Source organism: Dryobates pubescens, chromosome 8 (genome assembly GCF_014839835.1).
Source record: "Dryobates pubescens isolate bDryPub1 chromosome 8, bDryPub1.pri, whole genome shotgun sequence".
In the NCBI taxonomy this organism is placed as follows: domain Eukaryota; kingdom Metazoa; phylum Chordata; class Aves; order Piciformes; family Picidae; genus Dryobates; species Dryobates pubescens.
This window is the reverse complement of record NC_071619.1, coordinates 13,434,363-13,461,645: the sequence shown is the minus strand read 5'-3', so window position 1 is coordinate 13,461,645 and position 27,283 is coordinate 13,434,363. Positions and strand designations below refer to the sequence as shown.

The following is a 27,283-nucleotide window of genomic DNA, read 5'->3' as shown; positions in this document are numbered from 1 at the left end:
TCTGTTACCTGATGGAGAAAAGAACAATCTTTCCCAAATACCTTATGCTACGTGTAGTGCAGAAGTAGTACTCCTTGTAGCCAATTGTCAGTACCAAGTGCCAGCTACAAACTTTAATTTAGCTCACAAGAACCCACTCCAGGGCACTGTAACATATTTTAAAAAAGAGAGCAGTTTTAAAACACAGAGAGAACAAAACATACCTCTGTTAAGTGGCTCATACACCCATTTTGAATTATTTTTTATATGCAGAAAGAGATTTCTTAGTTGCGCTGGAAAATGTTATTCCAAATAAACACACACCAGGAAAAAAACACAAAACCATGCTGCCCAAGAAATGCTTCACTTGATATTTTGGGCATGTAGAAGGAGGTTCAGAAGCACAAATCTTCATGCTATGCTTTAGAAAAATGTTACTGTTCTGTTTGTGTTATGCTCCCAGCTTGTGACTGATCCACGGAAGATGTGTGCCACAGAGTTCTTGCAGGCATTAATATCTATGGATGTCAGGGTGTTAGGTACTACTAAACAGATAAGAAAGTGCACCCTTAGAAGTCTTTAACAGAAAGTTGTTTGTTTCATTTTTATTTTTTTTTTAAAGTAATGGGATAAGAAGACAACAAATATAAATTTCTTTACTAAATTGTGCTTTCATAAGACTCTGAAGTGTTTTATCATTTCTTACAAAATATATAACCCTTCGTGAGAGGCTTTTGTGTAGTGATCTAAATGATACCCCAAAAAAATATGTAAGGAGCTGCTTGTCCTGGGCTCAGCTGCCTGTCCTCACGACAGGGGGCCACTGGCTAAGTCACAATCAGAACACTGCAGTAAAGATGGTGCATATTTGGAGATGATTCACATCCTGAATTTTATTCACAACCACCATAGAAATTAAATTTTAAAATAAACATATCTTAGTGATTAGGTTTAGAGGTTGGTCAGTCTGGGCTAAGGAACCAAAAAGAAATTCTGCCTGAACTATTATAGGACTATTCCCCTTAGTGTTCAGGGGCCAAAACATCTCTTTGAGTTTAATTTGAGGAAGCTGACGGACAATTTTTCTTTCTTTTCTATCGTGAAGGAAAAAGAATTATGGGTCCTTAAGGGCATGTGTAACCTGTGCGATCCCAAAGTCATACCTCTGGATGCTGACTTGTCTCTTGCTTTTGTGCTACAATACCCTCAGCATGTGCTTTGCTCTCTTCATGCCCCACTTTCCCTGCAAAGGCCCACATATGACAATGTTTCATACAAGGTCTATATCCAGAATATCACAGAATTACAATACAGCAGAATGATTTGAGCTGGAAGAGACTTCTAGTCAAAGATCAGGCTGCTCAGAGTCAGGCCCAGCTGATCTCAAATGTCTCTAAGATGGGGCACTTCTCTGGGAAATATGTTCCAGTCTTTCATCACCCTCATCATAAAAATTTCTTTTCTACTATCTAGCCATAATCTACCCTCTTTCAGCTTAAAACCATTATCCCTTGTCCTGTTTCTGAAGGCCCTGCTTAAAAGACTGTCCCCATCTTTCTTATAAGCCCCCTCTTAAGTATCAAAAGGCCACAATGAGGTCTCACCAGAGCCTTCTCCAGGCTGAACGACCCAAACTATCTACAAGTTTTCCTAAAAACCTAGGGAGAAATATGTAATGGGAACTTTTGTTCTTCTGTCTCCATGCAACCCAGCCTGGAGGTTAGGCTTCAGACTTCTCCAAGTCAGAAAAACAAGAAGAGGAGATAACATGGGCTGCACAAGAACTGCTCCCGGGAAGGAAGGATGGCTTCAAGTGCAGAAAGCAGGTTGGAATATTTCTTTTGTATCTGATTCTGTAGTATAAACTAACAAACATACACAGAGGAAATCACAACAAGAGGAAGTAAAACCAAAATGAAACACTCTTACAAGCTTCCCTTCCTCTGGGGATGTACTGAGTGTGCAAACAACAGAAGACAGATGTGGGGATGCTGTATTTTTTTTCCCCCCCTTTTGGTGTGGTTCTGAAAGGCGCTTCAGAAGTTATGATCCCAAGCATTAAATAGGAAATCATACAGAAAATAAGAGAGGATAAACAATTTCCTGCCTGTATAACTGCATTTCACTGCCAGTTTTGTACTGGGCGGTTGTACACAGATGCCGCAGCCGAAACTGGGTTTTCTTTGCCAGCTGCAGCAACTGAAGAATTAGATCAGTTTCTGTACAGTGCCATAAAATGAACAATGGCTGTCATAATACCATATCTTACAGATTCTTCCATTTGTTCTTTTTTTTCTTTTTTAATAATGAATGTAAATATTAAAATGCTGGGGTATTTTTAAACTTGGCTTTAGTATACTGGAGTGGCTCTGTGGGAAAATCATTTGTCCCTGGCTGCGTAACAATCACTTTCCACCAGTCAAAACTCTGGCTACAATCTGTTTCTAATTAATCAGGAAGACAAGACAGGGCAAGTTTTGTGCTGAGACAATGTCATATATAGTGGACTCGCTGTAAAGCATGCCAGACAAAGATGTCTTTAGCACACTAAAAGGAACATTCTTATTATCAGCTGAACGCTCAAGTTTTACATTCTTTTGGGAAAAAAAACCAACACCACACATTAAAGCACAGCAAGTGATCCCTATACTGCAAAAACATGTAATGTAAAATAGCACTGCCTAAGCCAAACTGGAATATTTAGAATTCTACCATAAAGTTATTTAATTCTTCCAGAAGTCTGAAGAGTACAGGAAATTGAAAACCATTGGAAAAACCTAGCTCCTTGTTCAAAGCTAGGCCTTCAATATATATTCACCTTCAATAATTTTTAGTGACAAAATATTTTCTGCATCTTGCAGAGTAGAAGAGGGGAAGCTCCAAAAGATAATAAAAATGGACAATTCTTTTTTTAAAGCAGTTTGTGAAAGCTGGTTGTATTTTTTGGCCAGCAACAGTTCTTCGTTGCTGAATAGAGCTCTCTTGCAAACCTTGCTAACACAGATGGTTCAGCTAAAGTAAGGGGAAGCATTCATCTATCAGCTGTGTGCAGGGGCAGATCATAAGAGAACAAAATGATTTACTTTAGAAAATGGGAGTAATGGAAAGTCTGTCTATGTTCACTTTTATTTTGCTCTTGTTCCTTTTATTCCTGATGTGAGGAACACTGTAGTGAATGGTGTGTGTCATTGCTCTTTGGGATGCTGGAAATAGAATAGGAATTGCTCCAGCAACAGAACTTTGAAATGATAGTCAGAGAGTGTGTTTGTGAAAGAGGAGTTATGTCTGTTTATTATTCTGTCTTCTTTTGAAGAAGACCAGAGCTGTCCTAAAATCTCTTAAAAATTAAGCTCTCTTCAAGCTCTTTACAGGAAAGTTTTTCAGATTATATTGTAAATATGAAGTCTAGGGTACTGTTTCTATACTTAAAACAAAATAATGGTCCAATACATCTAGATGGAAAAAAAGCAGTGAAATAACCCACAGGCTTGTTTAACTTCTGTTCATGCTATAGCACAGCAGTGTAAGATAAGCGATCTTGTGAGTGCATGAATTTAGCTCAAGGGTTGACATTATGTTGCAGATTAAAATCACAGATGACAGGAAGACCTATAAGTTGCTTTGTTTACCAGCAACAGAGATTTCAGCTGACTTTTACATATGAAGCAGCTCTTGTGAGTGGGTGGGCTTCGTGGGCAGAAACTCTCCCAGGACCAAGATCTCACTTGATAATCTGGCTCCGGATGTAAAACTGTTAGCCATTGGAAACTTAATCAAGGAAGGGCTTTTTTTTCCCCCCTTTTTCTTCTTTCTTTCTAAGTTTCCATCTATGCAGCACATATCCATTTTCCTCCCAGACCTCAAGGTCTGCTTCCTTATCAGCAAAATCCACAAAAAGGATTTGTTATAGATTTCTTTTGCAAGATTTCTTCTAATTGCTACGACCACATGGACAATATATCTCTTAATTAGACCACTCCGATACCTTTTAACTTTTGGTCTGCAATAATTTCTCTGTTGCTGCATTCTGCTTAGTATAAGGCTGTCTATTCTTTAGGGATAGGAATGTGTGTGTAAATCTTAGTTTTGTCAAATATAAAAATAGTTTTGCACTATGGCATTTTACTACTTGCCCTTCTACCTCTAGTGCAAGGAACTTAGCCTGCCCTTGGGCTATATAGGCTTGACTAATAGTAATTCGAAAGGAAAAAGTAACCATATCTGAAAGGAGTGAGTAAAATCATAATAAAGTCTGCTGAGGCTAAACTAAATAGCATGAGTCATTTCTCAACAGGGACTATTTCTGTGATGTAGGCTGAGCACAAGATGCTAGGGCCAAGAAAGCTCATTATGAGTACCTGAGCCCAGCATTGTTGCAAAGCAAAGAGAAAGTTGTATTCAATATAGAGTGAGCAAAAAAAACCCACCCCAAAACCACCAAAACACACGCAGAGAAACTCCCCCTGAAAACAAAAGCAAACCAAACCATAAACAAACAAACAAAACAACCCCACACAACAACAACACTGCCATCAGTAACCAAAACCAACTGCAAAGAATGATGACTGCCTTTCATCATGCATTCTTAGCTGTGGCTGCAAATGACCTGAGAGGTCCTTCCTGGAGGTTATTGAAAATATTTTGATCACCCCAAGTTGTCTTTTTGGTTTTCATCTTTGAAACTCAATCGAAATAGAACAAATACAGAATCATAGCATTGGAAAAGACCTGTAAGATCATCTAGTCCAATCATCATCTAACTCTACCAAACCTAGCTCTAAACCATGTCCCTTAGTGCCACATCTATTTCTTTCAGTGTATCATTTATATTAGAACTTGTTTTTATCTTTGAGAGGAGAACAGTAAAACTGACAGCCATCTAAATAGTTAACAAGAATGTGAAAAGACAATACCAAGGAGACAGCAACCCCATAGAACTAATCCTGCCAAATAACAAAATACTGTGACACTAACATTATACAAGAAGTTCATTGTGTAAACCTTTTGGTGTAGTTCTTCCAGGAACTGAACAGATCATCTGTGGCTTGACCTTAAGCTATATGGACAGCCAGTTCTCAAGTAAAATTACCAGACAGTGCTGGGGGAGTGGGTGGGTGGTAGGTTGTTTTGGGATTGGTTTTGGCAATGGGTGGGGTCTCTTGATGGATTTATCACATTTATTAATATCTTTTGTTAAGGGAACCAAATTAAGGAAGAAAAACAACATGGAGGTATGTTGGAGTTTTTTGAACATTTTCTGTGGTCCTCAAAGCACAGATCAACTTCAGCAGCTCTGCTTGACTACCCAGGTATATGTCCTCACACAGTAACAAATACAAGGTGATTTGAGATAGCATGAAACCTGTTAACAGAGAAATAAACTGCAAGAAAGCTTCTTTACACCTAGATTAATTATGCTCCTCTGTAAGCTAACTCATTGGTAACTCTGGTTGCCAAGTGCTGGCTATATTTACTCCAGAAATTCTTATGGATTTTCAGTCACATACCAGCATTAGAGCAAGTTTATACAAATCTTTTAAAATTCTCAGTAGTATACTTAAAACCAAAATGGTTTTTAAACTCATTAGGCTCTACTGGCAAGAATACTCCTACGTGCAATGTTTGGTTTGTTGTTTGGGTTTTTGTGGGTATAGAAAAGATATTTCATTGCTTATTTTTACTCTGCCCTTGAAAACAGAAGTCATCTTTTTCAGGAATTCTGAATTTAACCAAATTTAACCACTGAAGTCCAAAAGAGTGCTGTGATATGCTATTATAAACTTTCCTGAAAGTGGGAAAACCTGGAGGAGATTCTGGTCTCTTCTAAATAAAGCTTCTGAACAAACATGCTAGGGATTCATTAGTGCAAAAAGAACAGAACTTGCCTGTAATTATTCTGAAATTAAGCACTCATGAGTATCATAAACTGAAGTCACCCTTTTCAGAATGAACCCATTTCACCTGCCCTTAAACACTGTACATGCCTGGCTAACCTGTATTTAAGCACACTGTGAATACAATTTTTAGTCTGCAGCTTGTTTTCATCTGCAACAGTCTAGCTTAAGGAGAAAAGAAGTGACATAACCCCTCAAGTCCTGCTTGCATGCACAGAAGAATTAATTGCCTGCACAAGAGCTAGATTCCTTGAAGCACTTTGAAACTAAACAGTGATCTTCTATTGCTCCCAGAGCACACATTATGGACTCCTTCTGAGCAAGGCTCTGTAGTGCTGCCATTTGAAAAACCCATAGACTAATTGGTTAGTTCCCTGTTAAGTGAAATGACATCACACACAGGGTTAATATCCAAGCAACCTAAAGCCATCAAAATCCTGGTCATTTAGGAAAATGATAAATTAGACAATACTGCTGAAATTTCATGAATTCTTATTCCTGATTCTGACAAGACAGAACATCATGCATCTATAAGTTTGCTGCCACTTGATATTCATGACTAATTACAGAAAAGAAAGAGTGTAAAACCTACAGATGTGTAGAGCCTGGGAGGAATGTCTTTAGCTCATAACCCTTCACCTCTTGATGCAGGCTACCTGGATTTCCCTACCTACCAGTAAATGTCACTGCATTATTGCTTATCCCGTGGAAGTTCCAAAGGCTAAATCCAAGGAATTAATGCAAAACATCACCTTCATGATATTTCTGCCGGCCTGAGCAGATCCAAGAAACTGAATTATTCATACATTTCAAGCTGAAGTAGGCAGGCACATGCATCTCCTAGATGTTCAGTTATAAATCTTTTGCTTTGTATTCAGTTCTACATGAACAATTAAACAAATGCTATTTCTCAGTGTCTGTCAAGGTTGAAAAAGATGCTTTAGACCCTTAATTTCCTCAGCGAGTTCACCAGTGGGTTAATTAGCATTCAGAGACTAACAAAAACATTTAGCAGTCAAACACAGTATTGGGGTGAAAAAACACCAAGCAGATACTCATTTTGGCAAGGAGGCAAAGAAAGACAGAGGACTTGAGTCCACAAGCTTGTTGAGTAGTATTTCTACCACTACTAATAAAATTGGGTAAAAGATAAGACAAAAGAGAAGAGCTTCAGCACCAGTGGAATACGTGGTACTAACTCCCAATGTCAGTGCATTTGTGAACACAGCAATTACAAAGTGCTTGATCAAGGTCTGTGAAGCTTTCCATAAATTCAGAGTAAGCTCTACATAGAATTTGTAGGGGTATGCACAATGCTTTACTATATAGCTGTCCCTATTCCAGCCTCTGCAACTGGGCAAAAGGAGTGTTAAGCCTATCTAAGGAAGAAAAAATTCTTATCATGCCACAGGCTTCCTCAGTTGTTTTTAGATTGCAACTAGTAAATGTTCCTTTCCTACCTAGTTTAGTGTTACACACTTGTTTACAATTAAAATCTTTGTTAGCATGGAGAGAAAACACTCTGCAGGTCTCACTGCTGGTGGCCATCATCTGTAGCTCAATAAGCAAATTGCAAGTGAAAAAAACCAACACCCTCTTTTTATACTGATAACAGTTCAAATGTACCCTCTCAAATCACTACTATCCATCTGGCAAACAAGTAAATGCTGGTCAATTTTATCTATCATAAATATTTAGCAATGTCTGTTTGTTGCAGATATGTTTCAAACCTCAGACTTAAGACTACTAAGCAAGAACCTGCTCATTCACATTAACATGCTCCTTCCACATAGGTTAATTTGCTTGGAAGCTTGAGAGTATGACAAAAATTTAATTGAAGTCAAACAAAGATTTTCATTACCACCATTGGAAATTCAGTCAGGCACTTGGTCTGCAAATAACATGGATCTAGATATAATCAGTCATGTTTTTCTTTACTGTTTACCACATGTCCTGTGACTAACTTTGAAATTACTTGCATGAGAAAAAAATATTTGAGAAGGTTGGGATATAATATGCAAGTCTATTGACTTTTTTATGGAACATTATTTAACTCAATGGCTTTCAATAAAGAGAATGATCCATATTGGCTCAGTAAATACAGAGTTACACACATTAGAAGATTATTGAAGCAGAATAAAATGAACACCTTGACGGAATGGTCTTATGAGAGGGCTTGCACAGATTTAAGTCCTTATCTTGGTATACACCAAATGCATAGACACAAGCAAACATGATATGTGAAATACATCAGTGTCCAATCCCAGGCAGACTTCGCTGCAAATCCACACCTCCTCCTCCTCAAATCCTCAGTTCCCTATGTAATCTGCTGCACCTTAAAATCTCTCCCTGTCCCAAAAAAAGATTCTTGCACTCAGTGACAGAACAAAAAATAATTAAATTCTTAACTTTAACACATTCTTGGTATTTAAAACTCTCAAAAAGTATTGGAGGAAGCATGGCGGGGGAGGAGAATCCGTACCTGAGATTGAGTACAACAAATCCCTATTACACAGGTTCTTCTCTGACAGAAGAGCACTAAGCACCTGCAATCAATCCGAATGATCCTTACTTGGTCTGCAGACCTCAGGTGCAAGGGTCAACTGAGCCTTGCATAGCAAAGGATAATGTATCATTCCTTGTCTCTATCAGGACTGTTTGCAATCTAGACACCAGCACAGAGAGAACCAGAGGTAGCATTCTTGCTGAATGTCTGTCCTAGTTAAGTGGCCTGCTTCACTAGTGCAGCACTTTTCCTAACAAGCTCGCTGCAGAGTAGCAAGTATATCTCTCCAGACTGGCACCTACTAAATGGGATCAACTGCATACAGTCCCTGGTTGCATTGTTGTTGGTAGGAGGGTTTGTATTTTAATACTGTCAATGAAATCATTAACAACTGCAAAATATTAAACCATTGTGTGTTCCAAATTCAGAGAAAAATATTACCAGCTCCTGCCGTTTGTCATTTGGACTAAACAACACATCGACTAACTGAATAGCACAGCCAAAAATATAAATCAGCACAATTTAAATCCCCACAGCATCATCTTTCTCAGCCTTTCCCCAAGGCTCACAGCTGCAGGATGTCTGCCAGAGAAGCAGCACTGCAACAGAGATAAATAAAATACTATTAGCCCATCTAGAAGGTCAGATATGGTTTTGCCCTTTCCAAAGCATTATACCTAAAGTATTGTTTTATATATATACATACATATATATACACACACACACACATATATATATATATCTTGGCTCAACATTTCATAATCTTTTTATTTTGTGTTATCACTCTGCTTCTTTGCTTTATCCAGCTAGGCAAAATTTCAAGAAGGGAGTGTGCAACTCTTTCACACGCCAGAGGTCTCCCTTCAATGCCTTCCTACAGACCTTTTCTTAGATGTTAGGTCCCAAGTCCTGCTTCACACTTGCTTACAACCAGCTGCAGTATTTCCATTAATAATAAAAGAGTTCTAATGATTCTTTTTCAGTACCATTCAAGTCATACACAACTCACATACTGGTGCAGAAAAAGGAAGAGCAAGGAATTTTACACTGTTTAAAGGAAGGAGGTTTTTTGCCATTTGTGCAAAGAATAAGTATGGTTTTAAATCTTCAGTCTCCACTTCCAGAAGCATTGTCAATATTAGATACTGCTTTTACTAGTAAACTAGAAAAGCAAGTTAATGCTTTTACTTCTTTCACCTGGCAATAGACTCAGACTCAGCTCTCTCACTGGCAAGATTTTGGGAGAAACATTTTCATATGGACAGCAAGTATATTTTATACTCACATTACTCTTTGCCTTTGACCAAAGCTTCTAAGCACAGAAATCAACCTTCAATCCTCTGCTTCAACAAAATTCCCCAAATGCATCACATAGAGGATTTTAAGTCTTTAAAAAAGTGAGTTTTGAGAACACAGACTTCAGACAGATCTCAAAAGGGGGGGGGGGGGGGGGGGGGGGGTGGGAGGACATATTTACCATTAAAACCAGGACTGTTGAAAAGCTTTTGCAGATCAAATACCTTGCTTGATGAGGAGATCCCCCAAACTATCCCATGGATCACTGAAATCACTGTGTCAGTATAGGGCAAGATTTTGCAGCCCTTCTTTCAGTCATTTATTTGCTATCCAGCAGCTGTGATAATTCTGAAAAGGATTGACTTCACATGGTATTGAATAGGTCTTTGTCTTAGAGAGGTGACTGTGGGTTACCTGAAGCAATACAATTACAGTCACTGGAATGAGGAAATAACTATGTGGTTCTTTATACATACATAAATTTTATCTGTAAAATATTCACTGTATTTTGTTGTTGTTGGAGAAAAGAAAAAACTTACATAAATGCTTGTTTTAAATCAAAACCCAGCTGCTGTTGCTTACGAAGTTTTGGGTTTGTCCATTTAAATAACCTGAGATGGATCCCCACAGGCTTTACCAATAAGGAGCAAAGGGTGCAGAATTGGTCATGTATTCCTTGCTTTAGTTTTATTGAAGAAATCCATTCTGATTTTTAAAATGATACATTATGTTCTGCAGTCTGTTCAAGGATTTCTTCCGTTTTCTTGCTTGTATTTTCCTCAGAGGTCCAATATCCCTCTGGTAAGCCCCCATGCTGGCTGTTCAAAGGAGCAGGATGTTTTCTAGCTGTTCTGCTGATAGCTAACCAACCGCAAAGCGGTAGTCACTCAAAAGAAGGTGATGAAGAATTGATCCAAAAGTTGGATCATTGAAATAAATACCTTGGTGATTTCCCCCTTTTCCCCCAAGGTCATTGCCAGCCACTGCAGGTAACTTGGCTTAGCAACAGCTTTCAGACCATGGATCTTTATGAACAGTAAAATATTTAGAAGTGAATGATAAAAGCTATGCAAAAATTATGTGAGGTTAGAGCATTAGCAGAATAGCAATAGGCAATAAACAGAGATCCACACTTGCACATGTAATCAGGTCAAATTTTCATGGGCAGCCACAGGAAGAATGTAAACAGCAAATGTGAATGTTTAAGAATATGCACAGCCATGGAAATTTATAGCTTGTTGCTCCTTTAGATGTTGGGGCCAGAGGAGCAGCTATTAGCAAGCTCATTTGCTAGCCCTCAAAGTGCTGAAGGAGATAAGGGCAAACCAAGACAAAAATATTGAATATAAGTTCTTTGCTGAGACCTATAAAAAAAAAAAACCCAGCCAGTGGTTCTTAGATATTTTCAGTAGTAGAATAATTCAGCTCATTCTTTGCAGACTGAGGCATCAAACGGAGAAAACTCTAAGATCAGTTCTTCTGAAAAGCAATTATCTTTTTCCACTGGACTAGAAAAACTACACAGAGATCTTTGGGACATTTTATTTAAATTATGCTTAAATAGAAGGTAATTTTTTTATTGCAAAATAGTTTGCAGATAACTATTTGTGGTGGGTTGAAAAATACACACATGCACACATACCCCAACATTAAATTTGCCAGACCAGCTCAGCTGGAAGCAAATGAAAGCTGCGTTTACAAGCAAAACTACAATCTACAATGAAATGCAATGAATATGTACAAAAATATACAGTATTTACAATTAATAAACAACACAAGAACCTCCCTGGCCAAAGACCAGGGGAAGCTAATAGCTTCTCCCCCCTCTGCTTCTCTCCCTATCCCCCTGTACATAAAAAAAGGGACCAGAGACAGAGCAGAGACAACCAGAGCAGAGGTACCAGTCCCAACAAAGCAGTGCAGTCAAGGTCAGTAAAGCCAGGAGAAGCATCAGCCAGAGCCGAGTTGAAAAGAGAGATAGATTGTTTTGTACAACTAAATCTTATGGTAGATATCTCTCCCATGGTATTGTTTAGAACTATTACTATTTTCCTTTTTCCACCCAATGGTGATTTATTTACATTTTACCACTTTCTGTTCAAGATCTGTGGAAAAATTTTTGAAGGCAGAGCCTAAAACTACCACACTGTTTTCCACAGTATGTTCACATTTGTTGGCCTTTCACATCCAAAACTCTGTGATTCAGAGCTTATAATGATAAACTGAGTCTGTCTGTATTTCAAAAGCTTTAAGAAATATTTAAAATCTGGTCAGATATCTTCATTATATGGCTTTTTGACATGTATTTGCACCTTCACCTCTCCTAATAACCAAGGTCATTATAGAGTCAGAAAAATAAAGACTGAAAGATACCTTAAGTCCAGTGTTCCTTCTTTTTTTCCCAGTCCTGAAGACTATGATGCTCAAAGTCCTACTAGAAAATTTCTTCTCTTATTTTAAGAGTAACATACAGCTGCAGATAGTAATTTGCTTTATTAGATACAGGACTTTTATGTGAAATGTTATTAAGTGGGGAAGTTCTGTCTGAAAAGGACACCAACAGATTTACTATCATAGTACAGTATAGTATAGTATCAGTGAGGGTTGGAAGGGACCACAAGGATCATCTAGTTCCAACCCCCCCTGCCATGGGCAGGGACACCCCACACTAGATCAGGCTGGCCAGAGCCTCGTCCAGCCTGGTCTTAAAATATTTGGGACTAGCAATAAAGTCTCAGAAAATCCCAATCCAGTGCTCTGTGAGGCTACAGTGCTCCTTATGCTGGTTTGTCAGGGGGAGTAAAATCTATTGAAAATCAGACCTTCAGACTTTTCTTTTGTTCAGCCTACACCTCATCAAATGCAAAGGCAATCAGGCAGAGAAATTGTGGAATTGTCCATCCCTTTCTTTACCAGAATAGGTGGAAACCTACCCTGGAAATAGACGAAATAGGCTGATACTTTCCAAAGTGTCTTATGGGGCTCTCATTACACTGCTGCTAGACTCCTTCCAGGCATTTAGAAACTGAGTGATCTTTACTAACGTCGTTTCGAATGCTTAGCTGAATCTGACTGAATTTGCTAGGCAGCAATGGAAGCAGTGTGTAACCAGCTTTCAGGTCATGCTATACATGCATTTCTATTTGTAATACTTGCTAGATCTTAAGGGCAAATCTCAGTTCTCCTGTCTGCAATGCAGTGTTTTAGCTGCAGTGCAGATCACTTATACCTATTCTCCCTGTCCAAGTCTCAGAGAGGTCAGCTATGATTTTGTGAACATCTCTCTGCAATTGCTTTCCTCATTCTAGTGTCTCAGAATCAGTGTGATTAGAGGGTATATATTGCCTTTCTATCTGTGCTAGCTTATTGCTGTCCTGACATTCAGTTACTGCTTTTTTCTACCATTTTTTAATGTGCTTTTACTGATGACCTTCCACCCACTCTTCTAACCTAAGCAGATGCAAGGGTGACCTATGGTCTCTGACCTCCCTTCTTCAATATGTAGTGAATATCTAATAATTTGTGTGTTTTATTCTCTGATACACCTTTGAGTCCCACTGTACAGTAATCCATGTGAAACCAGAAATTAGCTTCTCTACTGACAATTGGCACAGTGCTACTCAGCCACAGAGTTCCTTCATTTTTAACCTGTCATGTTGAAGAATGCAGGAACAGCAAGAACTTGGATGGAAATCATTAGAATGGCAGTGACAGGTTACCTCATGGTAATATGATGCTTTCATATAAACATTTCATAAGAAAACTGGTCTTGTCTTTGTGTTTTCTCATTTTCTTTCCTTCCTTTTCTTCTGAAAAGTAGTGAAAGCATAAACCTATGTCTAAAACAGTGGAAAATAGTTTTTCCTTAATCAGAGTTCTGACAAACTTCAGATGTTTTCCCACAAATGTAAACAGACTCAATGAACCAGGTCTCTATTTTTATTTCTTCTTGCTTTCTTAGCTCTTTCCCAAAAGACCTCCCTAATGAGTAGCTCCTTTCTTGCACATGGACCTGCAGGAGCTCTGTTTATCACTCAGGCTGATTCTTGACCTGACCACTGATGCACATAACTGAAAAGAAGTCTCTGAAGTGCAGAAAGAACCAGCCCATAAAATCGTGCTTTTTCAAGAACCATTTTTATAGACATATATACACATGCACAGAGAATAAGAGTCCTTCTACAGTCCATTTCAATCACTGGTGTTGAATGCAAGAAGCTTCTCCCTTCAGGCAGTTTTTGTATCTGCCTGCAAAAGATGGTTACTTGATACTTCACACGTGTAAGTACTGCTAAAAAAGCTGAAATAGTGGGGAATCAGAGTCAGAGAGGTCTATTCCACAGGCAGTCTGGACTAGAAGCAAATGCTGCATTGCATCAGCTAGAAGACGGTGCCTTTCTTCTACTTGAATTTACCCTCTGCTACACAACTCCAGATAAGAAAATTGAGTCTGCAAATGTCTGAGATTATAGCCCTGACTATCCTCTAATGCTATGAGCACAGGAAAATTTCATCACCTTAAAAGACTGTCCATCCAAAAAATGGAGAAACTGCACACATACATCAACTAACTTTTAAAAGGCTTATTTTTATCCATGACATCAACACTGCTTTAATAAAACTTATCAAGTGTCAGGTATTTTATGATGTACTACACAGCCTGCAGTGAACTCTGTGCTTGAATGCTTTGCTAAGGAAATCATTACTGGCAGTGCTAAGTTCTCATTAATTTTTGCTTTGAAGATTAGTTAATCAACTGTTTGTGAACACTTAGATATGTGGGAAATCTCAATCATTGGAAATTGATCACTGAGGCTATGTGTTATTGTTTCTTTTTCATGCCTGGATAAAGATGCGAGTGTTATTGGAAGGAATTGCTTCTCTTGCAATTTTTAATGTTTTCCATGGCACTTGGTCATGGGTGCCAGGAATTCAGTTCCTGTAAATATTAATGTCCCCAGAGCATGACTGCATGAGAACATAAACATAGTAAATAGCGTGACCCCAAACAGCAAGTTCATTTTGGAATGACTTAATATTACAGAAAGCCTTCTAAAGCATATAGAAAAATCATGAATCAGAGACTTGATCTTGTATTTTACTCGTGGTGCAGTAGGAAGGGCAATCTGCTTAGTGAAAAAGCCCAGAAAATATTTTGTGAAAAGGCATTTTATTAATCCCAAAGAGAAAATTCTTCAGACTCACACCAAAGTGCTCAAAACAAAACCCAGCATGAGCTGAGAGCACCCTCTTCTGATCATTGTTTCGTTTTTTTCAGGTTCCAGATAAAATATCTTCTGCATAGATTGTAAAATTCCAGTGACCTGCTCTTCAATCAGGCTTGCAAATGCATAATCTTCTCAGGAGATGAATACAATACATTTGTTTCAGCTACAAGCTAACATTTTTACTTTAGCAAGTCTTTTTCCCAAGGATGAAGCCACCTCTCCCAGTAACTTTCCCTTTGTTCCAGTTTCATTTCCATGAAGCCATCCATGGCCAAAGGTGAAGGAGGCAGGCTGGATTTTAATTTATCTTATGTCACTGATAGATTTACATTCAAAAATTCTAGTCTCATACTAAATGAGTATATTTGCAATGGTGAAAGGAGGAGGGATGGCTGTGGGGAGAATGAGAGCAAGAGGAAGATCAGGGACATAAATATGTTTTCTGTAGCTATAGCAGCATCATTTGTACAGTGTTCTCACCCGGGCCAAACAGAAGACATAAATTCTACCTCTCACTGTAACTCAAGAAAAAGAGGAAAAAGAGAAGTTCTTCTGCCCTTCTTCCTCACTTTCAGTCTCTGAGGACCAGAAAAGTAGCTTATGAATATTGACTTAATTTTTCTCCAGATTTGTGTTTCAGTGTTGATTGACTCTTATGTCTGGAAGTTGTAAATTGTGACTGAAGCTTGTTCTGCATTCAAGGCATTTAGACATTGCTCTATTCGGTGTACATCCTCTAGAAATTAAAACAAGACTCAAAGTCACCCTGTAGTGCTTTTCTCAGTGGATAGCATTCAGATGTTTCTCTGATCTGGACATCTATTTTCGTAAGGTTTGTAGGAACATCCTGCCTCTGTGATTTCTATTCCTTTATCATATTTGTTAAAAATACAACAGGGTCAGAAAATTAGGTAGCATGGACTAACAGGCAGATACATTAGTATTTCTATCCTAATGGACTCTTAACTCCATCTGTTTAAAACTCTGAAGCTTTTTGTTAAAGAACCCTTGATAGGGAGAGGTGTGGGCAGATGTTCCCCTTGGTGTTGGTAGCGATTCAAATCAGAAATGAAAGACAAAGAGACAATAGGAGCCAGCAGCCATGTCCAACAGTTTCCTGCACTGCAGATGAGGCAGCATATGAGGCAGCACATTTTGGGATGAGTGAACCCCCCCTCTCAGCACAAGAGGCTTACATACCAGCATGCACTCTCAGCATCGTGCACATTGAAAGCCAACAGAAACTAAATTGCAAGATACAGACACAATCCCATTATGTGATAAGGGAACCAGGGTGGATAGGGACAGCACAGAGATAAGAGGGTCATGAAAAACTAGCAGAGCAATTTGGATCTGAGAAAGTGTGTGTACTATTCACTGAATATACTCATAGCCAGATGAGTCTTGTCCTTGTCAAAATATAATAAATTAGTCACCTCAGCCCTCCCTACATTTAAGGTTCTGGCACAAACCACTTTAGACAAACACAGATTGATGGCTGCAGTGTACATGGGAATGACACAGCACCAGGATGAGGCTGAAACGTTGTTAAAATTGATGATTTTGGCTTGTCCCTCTGTCATCTTTAGCACAGCATGGCAGTGCATCCTGAAGACCAAATATAACAGAGCAATGGACAGCCTTCTGAAAAGGGAAATGCTAGAGCAGGAATACAGGCAGAGATGCACACAAGACAGACGGTTTTTGACTCTGCTGATAAAGAGCCATATCATTCAAGTGACTCAACAGGAGAGAAACCCAACTCAGGCCATTACATGTACTTGCTTAAAGAGCAGGTAACCTACACCTGTGTTTTGGTGACAAATGTTCAGATACTATCTGAAGACTTTTAAGGCAATGCATGGCAACTCGAAGCAAATACAACTTTGAAATTATTGGCCCAGAAGCTGTGCCAGGGGAAATCTAGGCTCGAGGTGAGGAGAAAGTTCTTCACTGAAAGAGTCATTAGCCATTGGAATGGGCTGCCCAGGGAGGTGGTGGAATCACCATCCCTGGAGGTGTTCAAGAGGGAATTGGATGTGGCACTTGGTGCTATGGTTTAGTCATGAGGTCTGTGGTGACAGGTTGGACTTGATGATCTTTGAGGTCTCTTCCAACCTTGGTGATTCTGTGATTCTGTAAGTTAGAAATAATGATTTTAGGATATAAGGGTAGAAATAAAGGAATTGACACTTCCTACTTTAGGGCTCTTTTAGTATAACTGGTTGGAGTATATTTGGTTGTGGGACTGGACAACCACAAAAATATATTTGCCATTATAGCTGCCATAGGATCTTGTTTTCCAAAACTAACAAGGCTTTAGCCAGCAGCTGGTATATGCTGGAAAGGACAGTCACAAAACAAGGACTGTGCATTTTTGAGTTTGGTCATTTGTTCCACTTGAAGTAAGACCCTAGCATCTGTGTTGATATGTGGTTTGAAATTATGTAGGATCCCATACAGGACCCTTTATGGGAATGTATGGAAATCTCAAGAGTTATCAGTTACTATTACTAAACTTCACAGAACGGGGATCAGCAGCGCATTAAAAGGTTGTTCAGTAGAATTAGAATTCTCCTGGAGCATAGGAAGCCTCAGACTTCGAAGGTTTTAGTTATTTGTGTATCATACTTCAGTTTTTTCCTTTTTAAAAAAAAAAAAAAAAAGGCAATAATGAGGTTTCTGAATCTTTCATTGTACTTTCAGGAAGCACTAGGAATTATACCTGAGCACAACATTTCCACAAAGATGATAAAGAATGATGGGGAAAGACAAAAGTTCTTCAGACCTTAACCTGCTACTTTAAAAAAAAAAAAATGGGGGAAAAAAATGTGCCATTTGGGAAGGTCAGGACTGTCAGTTCTTCTGTGCTCAGAAATGCACCAAGGGTTTGCCAAGGTAAGCCTTATAAAACTACAGCAAGTACTTTTCTTTTTTTTCTTAACAAGAATGGAAAATACCACAGAAAAGGACAGTTACATTCATTAGATATCATCAAAAACATATTGCTGTGAATGGAAGGCAGCTTGATTAGGACTGAATTAGCTACATGCATAATATAGTTCCAGCATATGAGTCTAATGGACTAGCATTTAAATGCATATAATTGAACAGATGGTTCCCTTAAAAGAGACTAATGCAATGTTACATGATTCTTGTTCACCTTGTAGTAGCACTCATCCAAAGCAGGTGGAAGTGGACTGAAATGAACTGGCTCCTAAAGAAACCAGGAGATAGAAAAGGAGGAGAGGAAACAATCCCTCCTTCTTCTGCATATACCAGTGGGTGCAATGCTAGTTTTCCTCACATGAGCAAGTCTCACAAGTTTGTTACTGTTTCTGCAATGAAATAAATATTGTTTGAAGCAATAACATTAACATCAGCATGAGGGCCACAGACAGATGAGTTGAGAATCTCAATTCAGGTTCAAAATCTATTTTATACTCTCATGTGATCATTTTTTATCTAACTTGTTCTGCTTTCAAAGAGGCCAAGTCCTGGGTAGAGCCAGAGCTGTTATTCTTAATCCACTTCTGACCTGCCTTTAAAGCAGAAAAATTGCATTCCTCTCTTCCCTGAGAAATCAGATAACCTTTGTATCAAATCCTTTTACTGTCTAGGTTCCAAAGTTCCCTGCTATAGTATGGGAAGCAGCAGTAGATCAGCTGTTCATGCATTAATAGAAATGAAGTTATCCAGTGGTTAATTTTGGATTAAATTTAAATTCATAGCAGAGTTTGAAAATTACTCAGGGTTATGGTTTGTGTGCACATGCAATAGTGCTATAATTTTATGGAGTTTTTGGTCACTCTGAAGTTTTGGCTATGTTCAATCTGAAAACAGAATCATAGAATCAAGAAGGTTGGAAAAGACCTCAAAGATCATCAAGTCCAACCTGTCACCCAAGACCTCATGACTACTAAACCATGGCACCAAGTGTCACATCCAATCCCCTCTTGAACACCTCCCGGGATGGTGACTCCACCACCTCCCTGGGCAGCCCATTCCAATGGCTAACAACTCTCTCTGTGAAGAACTTCCTCCTCACCTCGAGCCTAAACTTCCCTTGGTGCAGATTGAGACTGTGTCCTCTTGTTCTGGTGCTGGTTGCCTGGGAGAAGAGACCAACTCCCTCCTGGCTACAACCTCCCTTCAGGTAGTTGCGGAGAGCAATAAGGTCTCCCCTGAGCCTCCTCTTCTCCAAGCTAAACAATCCCAGCTCCCTCAGCCTCTCCTCGTAGGGCTTGTGCTCAAGGGTCTATTGCAGTTTGTAAAGAAACTCAGAACCCAAATTATAGAAGTAAACTCATGTCAAGAGATGGAAATGCTCCCTTACCTTTCTCTTTCAGAGGATGGAAAGTCTGACTGTGAGATGGGACTGAAGAAAGTTGCCTCCAGATGGAAACTGAAAAAAAAGCTGAACTTGGCATTATTATTAAAGTGGACTCGTGTTTTTAATTATAAAGTTATACAGCAAGTAAGAGCAATTCCATTACAAACTTTGAAATGGTGTCAAGCTTATCTGCTTTAAGCACTGCCAAGCACCCACTTCTCTACAGTAAGCAGAATCCACTGCAGTCTTGAGCTCTCAGATTGAGAGAGCTCGTTCTTGTGGCAACCTGTTTAATCAGCCCAGAAGGCTCCCATGGCTCAGTTCCCCAGTGTTTCAATATACCCTATTTCAAGGAAAACTCTTCCAAACTATTTGAACTGGCTTTTAAAATTAATTTCATCGTTGAGTCAACTGTTAGCAGTGTGCCAACAAATTACCTGGGTACATTTATTTAGGATTCAGAATTATTTATAGGAAAACTGTTGACACAGCCACTCTTCTGCTGCCTTGAAGTATTGAGATGCTATAATACTTCGGTTTGCAACATTGCAACCTGCAGGAGTAAATCTTGACATAAGAATAGAAAATTCAGACCTAAAACACAAGGAATTTTAATCATGAAGTTACTTTGCAGAGTAGCAGAATACATTAACGATTTCAGTGGATGTAAACCAATGCAAACGACAGTCTGGGTGTTAGAATCCTGAACCTCAGTGTGAAAAGCAGGAGACCTCAACAGCCCACCTGACAATGTGGTTTCACCTGATTTTAATTAATCTGTCACTGCAGACATGACCTAGTCACCACGGTACAAATGTCAGCTTGTACTATCTTTTCCCTAGAGTCCTCCTTAACTAGCATTTGCCATTTACGGTTGCTTATTCAGTCATGAAGAGTGGTTAATTAGCTCCATCTACCGCTGCATGGAGTGAATTGTACCAGCAGCGCCTGTTCTCCAGTAGCCTCTTCAGATCGCACTTGCGGAGGTGTTTTAGGCACTCTGCTGCACTATACCACTAGCAGCTAGCAGGAAGCTGAGGGCTTACATCTTCATGTTTCTTCTTCTGACATCAGCTTCACTGTTACATCGGGTTTCTTTAAACTCTAATCTTTTTTGGTAATTTCTTTGTAAACGGCAGGGTGACAATGTGGGACATTATTTTTGTTAATATGTTTTCCCATACCAAAGATTTAACAGTTTCCCTAAATTATTACCACAAACAAAGAAGAGAGTTACCAGGAAGGAAATGAAGCTATTTAGGTTGCAACTGCACTGTTAATAATGAAGGTCACTGGGCTGAAAATGGGTGCTCAGATCAGCAGATGGATGCCTTTAACTTATACTTGCTGTACGTGTTGACAGGAGTATTCAGATGGGGTATTTAGTGTTCTAAAATAAATGCTCTGATATTCATTTTAAACTCTGTTTTAGTTTATGAGAGAGCTAATGAATGCCTGTCCTAAAACATCATCTTTTCTTAGCATTTCCCTTTTGATATAAGTGGAATAAAATAAAACAAGGGGACACAGTCTCAAGCTGCGCCAGGGGAGGTTTGGACTCGAAGTGAGGAGAAAGTTCTTCACTGAGCGAGTCATTCGTCATTGGAATGGGCTGCCCAGGGAGGTGGTGGAGTTACCGTCCCTGGAGGTGTTCAAGAGGAGATTGGACGTGGCACTTGGTGCCATGGTCTAGTTGTGAGGTCTGTCGAGACAGGTTGGACTTGATGATCCTTGGGGTCTCTTCCAACCTTAGTTATACTGTGATACTGTGATTTCAAAACCATTCCAACCAGCATCCCAGGAAGCAGGCTGCATGAGAGACTTGCCTACAACCTAGCTGACTCAGAGAAAGGCACCAGGTAATCACAAGTGGGAAGGCAGCAAGGATGAATACCTTCAGATGTCTAAAATCTCAGGAAAAAAAAATACTCATACTACATTTTAAAAAACAGCTCAGCAAAGAATTTATTTTCACAGTTTTGCATTAAGAGCTTATTAATGTCAAAGATATTTTTTCTAGTCTGCACAGTGCTTAGACACCTGTGAGATGGCTCTTAAAGCAAAAGGGGAGGATTGCAGGTATTTCACTCTTTACTCTTTGGGCGGGCTGCTACCTTCAGAAATGGCAAAAGTAGCACACCTCCTCCTAACACCAAAGTAAATTACATGAAGGTGCATCACCAGTTTGTGCTGCTAGCCCACTTCACCTACCTCAGGTCCCGAGTTGTGCATCTGCCTCAAGTGGCCTCAAAATACAACAGGACACTGCTGAATAATGAGTCTGAGAAGATCTCTGATTAGCAAACACTAAAATCTAAGTAAGCAAAAGAAAGACAGCTATCAATCAGAAAATTGTTGCAGAAAGTCCAAGGTCTGCCCTCTTTCCTTTTCACCAGATATGAAAACAAAGCCATTTTCACTGTCAAGGCTAGCCTCAGCCTCAAATTTGAAGAATTATGCAATGCAGAATAATAAATACCCTGGCTGTGAAGTCTATTATTTCTTGGTAGACAATGAGGGACTTCAGTGTCTAACTCTGCTTACAATTAGCACATCCATGGGAAAAACAGGTCCTATTAATGCACTGTAAATAAAGTCATCCAGAATATCAACAGCTTTCTAAAAGAATATTTAAGGTGATTTTTTTTTTCCCCCAGGATAATTGGAAGCTACAAAACTCAAATGTTAACTTTATGCTTGTAGAAAATTTAAACTCCAAGTTTAGTCCTAATAAAGTAGGTAACTTCACAGAATCACCAAGGTTGGAAGAGACCTCAAAGATCATCAAGTCCAACCTGTCACCACAGGCCTCATGACTAAACCATGGCACCAAGTGCCACACCCAATCCCCTCTTGAACACCTCCAGGGATGGTGACTCCACCACCTCCCTGGGTAGCACATTCCAATGGGCAATCACTCTCTCCATGAAGAATTTCTTCCTAACATCCAGCCTAAACCTTCCCTGGTGCAGCTTGAGACTGTGTCCTCTTGTTCTGATGCTGGTTGCCTGGGAGAAGAGACCAACCCCCACCTGGCTACAACCTCCATTCAGGTAGCTGTATACAGCAATAAGGTCTCCCCCGAGCCTCCTCTTCTCCAGGCTAAGCAACCCCAGCTACCTCAGCCTCTCCTCATAGGGCTTGTGCTCCAAACCCCTCACCAACTTTGTTGCCCTACTCTGGACATGCTTCAGCAACTCAACATCCTTCCCAAACTGAGGGGCCCTGAACTGGACACAGTACTCAAGATGTGATCAGGAAAAAAAGATGTGTGGTAAGTGTTTCTAAACTTCCAGACTGCAGTACAAGAAACAAGTTTCCATATCAACAACTTTTGTAGCATCTGCCACTGAACTCACCACTTAGACTGTTACGGTTTTTCAACAAGTTTAACCATGTGGGTCATCGTTTCACCTGGGTAAAACTTCCTCTGTTTCAGTCAGGAGTTATTGCATATCCAGGGTTTTATTTTAAATTCCTTAATTAAGCATTTTCATCTTTAAGTGAAATTTTTAATGGCAAGTGACTCAAAGGTAATTTTCAAAGCTGAAAATTAAGCATGTAAAATTTGCTTTCTGCAAAATAGTTACTCAGGTAGTTGTGACTGAGTAGAGTACAAACTTCAAGGTAAATGGTCATATTCCATTAAGGACTGGCCAACATCTATGTATATCCTCACTTGGGGGAAACTTGGATCTAAACCTTTTGGCTCCAGACTGTTTCTGTATTCTGCTCTGTGCTTACTCAGAAAGGTCATTGATGCCTATGGGCATTCTGTCTAAAGATGCAGAGCCTCAACACACATTACAGAGAAGAATAGACTCTTTGGTGTGTGTCAGCAGACCATGCCTTCAAACCTGATTCTCGCTGTGAAGCAAAACCACTGCGATCTGCAGTTACGCATTCTCTTACATGATCTGGAAAATGTTTGCATTGTTGACAAAGCTAGGAGGAATTGAATACAGAAAGCATAGCAGGGAAATGACACTTCAGTTTCCTTTATTTTTTTTGAATGTATTCAATGCAGTTCAGAAACAAGTGCAATATAACTCTTCTTTTACAAAGCTGACCATTAAAATATTTTAAAAGGACTCATTGGCCTTTGATAAATTGTTTGATATGGGGCATGCATGCTATAGGAAAGTCAGATTTGGATGACAGTCATTTAACAGTGGGGAAGTGAGTTAACAAGAAACTTTGTACAAATGCTTGAAAAGGTGGCACGTGTTTTCATATCCCTTTATCCAAATGCATTTAATTCATTCTTCTGCAACTTGCCCTCCCATAACTACTTTCTAAACTTTCCAACCATTTTACACATCAATATACTTAGAAATACAAATAATATACCCAATAAAATACATTAATTATGATGAATGATAATGGGAAAGAAAATCTGGCATAGTTGTCTATGTGATAAGGATTTTTAACACGGAAGCAATCAAAGATACATAAAAGTCTTTTCATTACCCACATTGGTGAGCTACACCCATTCTGTTTACTTCTCTCCCTTTTTCTCTCAGTGCTGGTTTTGCTGCTCTTGTTTAAATCAGTCTGGTTCATGTTGTCTGGGACACTGCAACTGTTAGCAGCTGCTGCCAGGACTCCGTTCCCCTCTTCTTCAGCCTCTCCATCCTCATCCTGATAGGAAACAAAGCAGCAGATACTTAAGTGCATTTACTTCAGAGCTGCAGCAAGTAACAGGATTTTCCTTATGACTCTTCCTGTAGCTCAGTCCTTATTTCAAGGGCAAGTACCTGCACACACCAGACAGCTCCTTTCAGCTTTCAGAGTCTCCATTTACAGGAAAAACACTGATTTAAACAGCATGTTATTGCAAAAGCTTTCATAGGAGTGGATTTGTTCAAACATGGCTCACTAAGCTTTACTGAAAATGGCAGCAAATCAATGAAATGCACAACAATAAGCTGTCTTCTGCTCAGCAAAATATTGGCAAAGGTCAGTGTCTAGAAAGCAGGGAAAGCAAAGCTTTAGTCTGGACATGGGGAAGCTGATTGCACCTCAAATGAAGCACCCCAGAATACAAGATACTTTTCTTCTGTGCAATTGGCTACTCTATTCCCAGTACACTCTGATGAAAATCAAATTGCTTTGAAAGACAGACAGACAGGAAAATAAACGGCACCAAAAAAGATGACAATCATCAAGAGGTCAAGCTCCACAACTAGTTCAATACTAAACAGCTCAAAACTACTTTCAAGCCCTGAAATCCATGCTCTAAGTCCAAAGTTTTACTAAGGTTAAGCACATTTTTATGTGCTTCACTGCATCAAGGCAGCTCTTTGGAGAATGTTGTATAAGCCTTCTGGTGGGTTTTGTTTCTTTGATTATCAGTGGCTCAGGGCCATGAAGTTCATGTATGAAAACTTCACCCTTTGAAGTCAGTGGCTTCTCTGTTACTGAGTCAGAGGACATACAATTAGAGATCAGTTGCAGCTTCAGCTCTGAACACAAACTTTTTTCAACATTTTGGGGTATTTCGTTTGGCTGGGGATATTGCAGAGATACCAACAGATCCAAGGTACAAAGTTTGACTTCAGATTTCTGCCTAAACTAAACCCAAATTTTTGTATCTGGAGGAGGAATGCTTTTAACTCAGGCTGGTGTACACAGAATTTTAAATTTCTCCTGGTGTTTTTATTACCTTCCAAATCAGTGAGTGGCATACAAGCAAGAAAAGGCTAAATGTGTATTTGTGAAATGCTGAATCTCTTTCCTCTGGCCAGTTTGCTTTTTCCATTTGCATCATGTGAAGAAATAGATTAAGCAAGGACAAACTTTAAAAAAAAAAAAAAAAAGTTAAGATGTACAGCTCATTTTAAAATATCCTATTTATTAAAGTCAAAGAAAGCTCATTAAGTCACCTAAATGCTCTCCTTGTTGGTGCAGAACTGCTCTTCTGCCCAGGGTACTTGTAGACAGCACAGTTATTGAGCCTTTCTTAGTCTAAAATTAGTAATGTCCTCAAAAATTAAAGTGGAGTCTGGACAATGTCCTCAGACTGCTGTGAATCAGTAGAGCAGAACAGATGGGGCTGCAAAAAGGGTTTATTACTGCTTCCCACTTTCAATTTCTCCCCTCCAAAAAAAAAAGTCTAGTATCTTTTATTTGAGAGAGAGAAATGTAGCTCAATACAACATCTCATCCTAAAAATACACTGACTACAAAACCTCACTCATCCTTCACCTAGCTTCCCACAGCTACGTGAGAATTTTAAAACCAAACACCAGGATAAGAATCTGACTACAAAGCATTAAGAGGATCAATCCATAAAATTCCAGCCTGAGCCTTGAACAATCCCCAGAGTAGTACTAAAACTCAAACCTGGAGTTTTACTTGGAGCCTAGCTCTGTTATAAATACCTGGCTCTTCTGCTTCAAAAAGTTCAGGCAGTTGAGGGAAGCACCAGGGATAGCAGAGAAGCCTTTGTCAGCAGCATCTGGCACTTGAAACAAGGCACTGAGCAACATCCAAATGAATGCACTCAGTGCTTCAAAAGTTAATACAATACAGAAACCTGCCAGAAGAGTCCTGGCTTTTTTCCCCCCTGCTCTCATTTTTTTTTAGAAAGGGGAAAAAGAGCAAAGCAGTGGGAGGAAAGAGCGAAAGGAAAACAACATCTATACTTCTAAACTGGCAGGACTAGGAGCATTATTCAGTCTAAGAGTCTATTTGTCTCTCAGGTAGGCTGGCTAAAAGTCATACAGAATTTGTTTTCCTGCAGAGCATGCAAGGACATTGTGTACGTAGCCATTTTTTCTTTTCACACAGCCACTTGTGAACAATTCACAGGAGGTTGCTCTTAACTCCTTTCTGCTACCCTAGAGGCAGTTATTACTTAAACAGAAAATACTGTACACAGTGCATCTGTACTTGATTCTGTTTGCAGTGTTACAAATCAGGGCTCTTGCAGAACAAAGATACTTTTACAGCAAAAATATTGTACCACATTGCTTGAAAAGGAGAAAGGTAGTCCAGAGGAGAATCATAGAATTGTTAGGGTTGGAAGGGATCTCAAGGATCATCTAGTTCCAAAGCCCCTGCCATGGGAAGGGACACCTCACACTACAGCAGGGTGCCCAGATCCAACCTGGCCTTAAAAACCTTCAGGGATGGGGCTTCCACTACCTCCCTGGGCAACCTGTTCCAGTATCTCCCCACCCTCATGAGGAAGAATTTCTTCCTAACCTCCAATACGAATCCACCCATTTCTATTTTTGTTCCATTCCCCCTAGTGCTATCATCACCTGACATCCTAAAAAGTCCCTCACCCCTTAAGATACTGGAAGGCCACAATAAGGTCTCCTCAGAGCCTTCTCTTCTTCAGACTGAATAGCCCCAACTCTCTCTCTGTCTTCATAGGAGAGGTGCTCCAGCCCTTTGATCATCCTTGTGGCCCTGAATGACACCTGCTAGTTTATAACAAGTTGCAGTCTTATAAACTGGTACTGTCAAGGGACTTTTCCAACTCACTATGGACACCTGAATGTGATGAAAGGCTAAGCTGGTCTACACTATTAAAGAACAAACAAACAAACAAAGAACAAAAAACAAAGCAAAACAGACAAAAAACCCCAAATACACAAGTGTTGCAAGTGTTCAGCTGTGGCTCTATTTTTAAACATCACACTGAGGTTTCTCTGGATTCCTGCTGTCAATGAGAAAAAGACAGCTGGCACTAAGAATGCCTCAGTTTGGATACAAAATCTGTGGCATCCAAGAAAAGTACTGCAAGGCACCTGAAAAGCACTGTACGTGTGACCTGCTACTGTGGCTGCTGCACTAAACAAAGTGTTTGCTCACATTTACCAGCCAACCAAGTTGAGGAAAGTTGTAGCTTGCACTGACTAATAAAGGTGCACAAGATTAAACACGTTTCAGCCTAGACTGTTGCACACCTGGGGCTTATGCTGCTCAGAAAGACTGCACAATGCTTGCACAGCAATGCCACAGAGGCCCTTATAACCTTATTTTCAGTTTTCAAACTTTCCTCCTTTCTGAATAAAAGGGAGAGGTTTACTTCCAA

The 27,283-nt window shown here is 39.5% G+C and overlaps 1 protein-coding gene across 1 annotated transcript in view; it reads right to left on the bottom strand.

The window, feature by feature from the left end:
* Positions 1-23,260: 23,260 nt before the first annotated feature.
* Positions 23,261-27,283, bottom strand: part of LOC104307065 (gamma-aminobutyric acid receptor subunit pi) — a 41,686-nt gene continuing 37,663 nt past the window's right edge. Inside the window, exon 9 of the mRNA XM_009908093.2 lies at positions 23,261-23,877. Within this exon, the coding sequence (XP_009906395.2) occupies positions 23,566-23,877 (312 nt within the window). The 3' untranslated portion in view covers positions 23,261-23,565. The remainder of the gene's footprint in view (positions 23,878-27,283) is intronic.